The sequence below is a fragment of the Populus trichocarpa genome, chromosome 10, assembly GCF_000002775.5.
Source record: "Populus trichocarpa isolate Nisqually-1 chromosome 10, P.trichocarpa_v4.1, whole genome shotgun sequence".
In the NCBI taxonomy this organism is placed as follows: Eukaryota; Viridiplantae; Streptophyta; class Magnoliopsida; order Malpighiales; family Salicaceae; genus Populus; species Populus trichocarpa.
Genome location: NC_037294.2, coordinates 10,799,431 through 10,806,067, shown reverse-complemented (window position 1 = coordinate 10,806,067; position 6,637 = coordinate 10,799,431). Strand labels below are relative to the sequence as shown.

Sequence of the window (6,637 nt, the reverse complement as noted above, 5' to 3'; positions counted from 1 at the left end):
TATCTTGAAGCACTTGTAATTTTACATCACTAATATATTTTTAAGAACATGCACAAGAGACAAATTAATAGACCATATTTTAATAAATATTTGAAAAATGTAAAAGTGTGTTTTCTTTTTTTTGCGTTTAAAGAGCGTTATTTTTTAAAATTATTTTTGCTTTAAATAATTTTTTTATAATGATTTTAGATTATTTTGATGTGTTGATGTTAAAAATAAAATTTAAAAAATAAAAAAATTATTATTTTAATAAATTTCTAAACAAAATATATTTTAAAAAACAACCATTACCATAATCTCAATCATTTAAATCCCAATTACACTACACAATCTCATATACAAGTGTATAACAACAATACAAAATAATAAATTAATTGTTTTATAGTGTAATAGTAGATTAAATTAAACAGTGATGAAATTATTATTTTACAAAACAATAAGTAAAAATACTGGATAAAGCGTATTATAATGGCATTTTTAACATCATCATTTCTCACAAGATGCAACATCCTTTTAATAGACATGACTAATTTACAATAATTAAGGAAAAAAATAAAAGACTGATCACAAAAACATCAACTATAATCAAACGGTCCAAAAAGACCAGTAACCATTCAAACTTCAACTGTTGAATTCATCAAATGGTCCTCCAGCATATTAATTATCCAACCAAAAACAAATAAAAATAAAATATTATACAAACAACTGATCCTGCTGCAAGTCTCACAATGCCAGGCACCCACCTCTTCCTTTTTATTCAAATTTCAAATTTACCCTCTAATCACCAAACACCACCATTCCACGTCCTCCCGCAAGCCGCAACAACGGCACCGTGGGAGGTTAATAGAGTAACTACACAGGAGCAAGCCAATCACGAGACCCCTTGATTTTTTTGAATTAGTGGCGCGTGGAACCATGGAACCAGATCCACGAAAAAAAAAAACTAACTGCAAAATTCAGGATAAGACTTGCCATTTCAGAATCTACGTGGAATGTCAAATCCATGTCAGCATGACGACTTTCCCCTATAAGATGTCCGAAACCCATCTATTGGAGCCAGTCCATCAGTTTCCACCCTCCTCTTAAAAGAAGTAGTCTCTCTGCGTCTCCTCTGATCTCCTTCAAATTTCATACCGTAACCGGTTCTCTGGATATCGCCGGGGAAATGAATATTCCGGATATTACATATTCTAATCCTTTACGCAATGTCCGTGTTTCAGATCATCGCCGCCATGTCTTCCACGAAAAGACTCTAAGCTAAAACCCATTGTCTTCTCTTGCATAGCTTCCAAGTTTTACTTTTATCCCTTTAATCATGCAAGGAAGGTACTAGATTTTTCTTGTACACAAATTTTGGTAGAATAACTCTTTTTTCTTGAGGCTTTGATTGGGTCTAGTATATTTTTTTATTTCCTTTTTTGAGCTTTTTGGAAGAGAGAGATAAATACTGATAGGGATCAGTTTTAACCAGTGCACATTGATTTTAATGAACTATACGAAGTAAGAATCATCAGGATCCGGATAGGTCATTGATGATTAGTCAGTCTCAGTCACTGTGTAAGCAAGCAGGTCTGTATTTGTGTGTGAGAGAGGGGGCTAGCTAGAGCTGGATATGGAGCAGCTGCAGAACTGACAATCACCCAGTGTTTAAAACCACATAGCAATCCATCCTTGTTAACATTCACTCTTTGTTATGCCTTTCCCTATGAAGATCCAACCAATAGATATTGATTCTCAGGCACGGGTTCGAGCTGAACCGGCTAAACCGGTGCTGAAATCGCGTCTAAAGAGGCTCTTTGACCGGCAGTTACCAAACGTGTTGCGGATTTCCTCTGTGGACAAAGCACCAGGCAGTGAAGCTCCGTGTGGGAATAACAGTAAAGATGATCAGTTCGAGCCGAGCTCGGTTTGTTTGGCTAAAATGGTGCAGAGTTACATGGAGGAATCCAACGACAAGCCATTTCGGGGCCGCCATCGCTGCAATTGCTTCAACGGCACTGGCAACGACAGCTCGGATGATGAATTTGATGTCTTTGGTAATGGTTTTGGGGAATCAATGGGTACGGCTCCTTCTGGTGATGCCTGTGATTTTCTCAAGGTAAATAAAATCACTTCAATTGAACTCTTTCTTCTTGTATGTCCATATATAAGCATAAATAGATTATTTTCTGAAAGAAATGATCAGAGAGAGCTAAAATTACAGTGACTTGTTTGGTTGGTTTTTTAAAATAACAGAGTTTGATTCCTTGCGCGAGTGTTGCGGAGAGAAATCTATTAGCAGACACTGCAATGATTTTGGAGAAGAACAAGAATCACAAACAGAAAGACGGTTTTTTGAGAAAGATCGTAACAGATGGATTGGCATCTCTCGGCTACAATTCTTCTATTTGCAAATCTAAATGGGACAAATCTCCCTCTTTCCCTGCCGGTACATGTACAATTCATCCCGTCTTTGTTTTTCTAATAAAAAATTCGAATTTTGTTTTGATTTTGTTTTAATTTTGTTCTCTGATTAGGTGAGTATGAGTATGTGGATGTCATAGTTGAAGGAGAGAGATTGTTGATCGATATCGATTTCAAATCGGAATTTGAAATAGCGAGATCGACCGGGGCCTACAAGGCGATCCTGCAATCGTTGCCGTACATCTTCGTCGGGAAATCTGAGCGGCTTGGACAGATTGTGTCGATTGTCTCGGAGGCAGCCAAACAGAGCTTGAAGAAGAAAGGCATGCACTTTCCTCCTTGGAGAAAAGCGGAGTATATGCGTGCTAAATGGCTCTCACCTTGTACCAGATTACACGAAAACGTTTCGAACAATAACAGCAACGAAACTGAAGAGCTAAAAGAGGAGTTTCCAGAGAGTGATGATTGTTGTGGGGAGTTCGAGCTGATTTTCGGAGAGAATTCGACGTTAAATTCCGAGTCGTCCATTTCGTCTCCTGAGAAAAGTTCCGGTGAGGATGAGAAAGTGAAGGTGAGGACAGTGGCGTGGCAGCCACCGGCGGTGAAATCGAAAGGTGTAGAGAGAGGAGCCAGGATGGTGACTGGATTAGCTTCTCTTCTCAAAGAGAAACCATAAAAAAATTTTGGAATTTTTTGAGGTATAAAAAATATAATTTCTATATATAATTATAAATATATCCTTTTTTCCCCTTCTTTTTTTGTTTGCGAGGTGAAGGGTTGTCTGTAATCTCTGAGGCAGGTGAATCTATCGTCAATGTAATAAAATATCGATAATGTAAATATTAAAACAATGTAAAAAAAAAAAAAGTTAGAAAAAAAATAAAAATATAAAAGCACCTGAGGATCGATCCTCGTTTCTCTAAATGGCAGATACTGTCTATTAAAAAATGGGGGTCTCATACCCATTTTTCTGAGGTATTGTTTCTACAATGGGAACAAAGGAGGATGAAACTTTCCTTTGTTTTTGTTAGTATCTCATCTTTTTAGGCAAATTACCTTTTACAGATTCTTTATTTTTAAATTTTCTTAAGTGGTGGTGTTTGGGTTTGTTATTATTGTTGTTGATGACGGACGGCCGTGGCTTGTGGAATCTCGAACGCCGTGAGGAGGAGGCAAATAAAACGTTCACTGGAATGGCGTGATATTCTCTCTAGCTTTCCATGGATTTTTTAAAAAAATTTGCACACTAACCTAAAATTTTTGACCATAACATATATATTTTTTTTAATGAAATACCATATTTTTATCTTATCAGAATTCAAAAGAATAAAATTTATTAAATATCGTTATTTTCAAGTACAAAAAAATACGACATGTCGTGAAATTTAAATCCCTCCTCAAATTGAAGAATACATACAGATGCAACTGTCCTCTCTAAAAAACTCATCAATCACTTGTTTTTTTGCCCTTAAAACACAAAAAACTTGAATCCATCATAATCTGAATGATGGATCCTAAGATGTTTTTCTCTTCAAAATTCATCTTTGTCACCGCCTCCCAAGCACTTTGTAGTCCGACAAGCAAGGTAAACATACTATATTTTTATTAAATATATAAGTTTTATATTTAATTTGTGTCTGATTTAGTTGAAATGAAATTATTGTTTAGGGTTGAGATTGAATTTAGGGCTTGTTGAATTAATAATAAATTAATTATAAATACCATTAGTTAGGATAGATTTGATATAATTGAACATAAAAATAAGTTGAATTAATTATGAATTAATTATTTTAATAAATTATGTGTTTCGTTGAATTTTGAATAAGTTATTGAATTAGTGATTCTGTGTGAATTGGTTGGAATCAACTAATAATATTATCAATTACGCTTGATGGTTTCATGCAATAGATTATGAATGCGGTAGAATTTTGATGAGTTACACGTTGTAATAAATTATGTATAAGTTGCCTAATTTGATATTTTCTTTGACTTATTTTTAATTTTTTTATGAATTTGGGTTTGATTTCATGCAATTGAGCATGAAAACACCAATTAGATATGATATCATAAATTTTGTTTAATTTTGGTCAAGTACGTGTTTTGTTAAATTTTTGAAATTTGTTTGAATTTGCTATGAATTTTGGCAATTAAGGTTAGGGTAATGCAATTTAGTTACAATTATATCCAATTGACCGGAATTCAAATTATTTCTTTTTTTACAAAATATCTTGTAACATATTTATGTTATGTTATTACGATTATACTTTTGTTCTTGATGTGAGCAATTTTAGGCATGTACAGAAATGAAAGAAAATATTTGTCATGGACTTGAGTGGAATTATAATGATATTGATGTTGAAATAACTTGGAGGTGTTAAATTAGTAAACATCAGTATTATCATGTACTAATTGTATGTGATGACAATTTTAAGACAATAACTGATTCTTTCATCCAAGATGGATTAACACATGATGATATTGTATGTAAGTAGTCAACCAAAATCTTTATGTATCCTGGCTTTTGGTCGAATATGTACAAGTGCATCACAATTTATTAGTCCTTCAAAGTCAGTTAGTAGTGGGAAAATTTTTTTATTGTTGAATGATTTGTTATAAAGGATTGATGATACTATGTTTGACAATCCATTTACCAATCAACATAGATTTAACTATTCTAAGCCAAGTGACAATGAAAATGATAAGACGTTAAACCTTAATATGACAGTAAACATTGATGATGATATTGATGAAATTTGAAAGATGGAGGAGAGATTGGGTGATTGTGTGAGAGAAACAAGTTTAGAGGGGGATAGAAAGAGAGGATAAAGGGTTGGCAGCAAAAGAAGTTAGAGGGAGAAAGAAACCATGAGTTGAGAAGGAAGAAAAAAGGTGTTAATCAAGAAATTTGCAAGGAAATTTGCCATTGCTCATCCAAATTTGCTAGGTGGGTTATTCTTCTATAAACTATGATCATTAATTAGTGTTTAATTATGGAAATTGAATAAATCTTTAATTATTCAAGTTAGGGTTTATTGATGAAATTTAGGGGAAATGGAAATTAGGTGTAGAATTGTGAAATAAGAGTTTAATGACAATGAAATAGATAAAAATGGATGAAGGAATTTGGATTATTAGAGACCCTTAACTTTAAGTCAAATGGGAAAAATGTAGGGGGAGTTCTTTCAATTTAGATTTCTATGTATATTGTGTGTGTTGTAAAAACATATTGATAGTGGGAACCCCTAAATTTAACTAAAAGGTTGGGAAATAAATCATAATATTTGTTAGGTTCAATATGTTTAGGTGAGTTAAATGTCATTGAATGTGCACTTGAGATTTTTAATGTAACTATTATAGAATGTGGCACTAGCTTGAAAACATGTTAAGACAAGAAGAATCAAAGAATGGAACATCTAGTAAGTTTGGGGTTAGGTTTTGACCAAATAAGAAATGATAAGACGAATATTTCTTTAAATGTGAAGTAATACATGAATATGATAAAAATGATTGATCTAGTATAGTTGTATTGATAACGGACAAGATTTGTATTCATAGAGATTCATTTCTTCTTCCTTGTTATGATGCAGATTGATATAGGTGACAAAGTGTAACTTATATTGTGATTAAGTATAATAAAAGTAGAGGACAATTTGTTGATTTGAAAATATGTTAATTAGTGTAAGATGAAAGAAGAACACTAAAGAAATGGGAGCCTAAGCTTCGATACGTATGAATGACAACATAATTAGTTGTTAAAATATAATATGATATTTTTTAAAGTATATTAAACTTATCTAATTTCATATTAAACATAAGTACTCTTACATAGGATATCGCGCAAGCAAGGTGACAAATCTTCTTCTTATAGTGGGTAAACACATTACGAGGCTAACATTACCAGAGAGCATGGCTAATTTTATGGAGAGTTTGAGTCATAGTACATGCCTATCGGCCTACTGACACTTTTGTTCTATAGTTGTAGGATAGACAACGATTGGAGGACATTTTCTCCGATATTATAAGTATATTTAACTTCAATAAATATTTTCATTACTTAACATTAAATGTATTATATTTTAAATTATTGTGCAAGATGAGGTTATGATTTATTATTAGACACATAAATGAACGAAATTGTATGAACGAGTTCAACCATATGTGTTCAAGACTGATTTTTTATACATCAGTTATGTAGAGCACATCAAGCTTAACCACAACTTGATCCATGCACTAA

General features: G+C 32.9%; 1 protein-coding gene across 2 annotated transcripts; it reads left to right on the top strand.

Moving 5' to 3' along the window:
* Nucleotides 1–1,045: 1,045 nt before the first annotated feature.
* On the top strand, nucleotides 1,046–3,327 carry LOC7474168 (uncharacterized). 2 transcript variants are annotated; one of them, XM_002315707.4, is made up of 3 exons: nucleotides 1,046–2,098; nucleotides 2,236–2,428; nucleotides 2,517–3,327. In XM_002315707.4, the coding sequence occupies exons 1-3, from the start codon at nucleotides 1,694–1,696 to the stop codon at nucleotides 3,077–3,079; spliced, it is 1,161 nt and encodes a 386-aa protein (XP_002315743.4). In that variant the 5' UTR covers nucleotides 1,046–1,693; the 3' UTR covers nucleotides 3,080–3,327. The 2 variants fall into 2 exon arrangements, with proteins under 2 accessions (XP_002315743.4, XP_024466793.2); XM_024611025.2 differs by having other exon boundaries at nucleotides 2,236–2,434.
* Nucleotides 3,328–6,637: the final 3,310 nt, after the last annotated feature.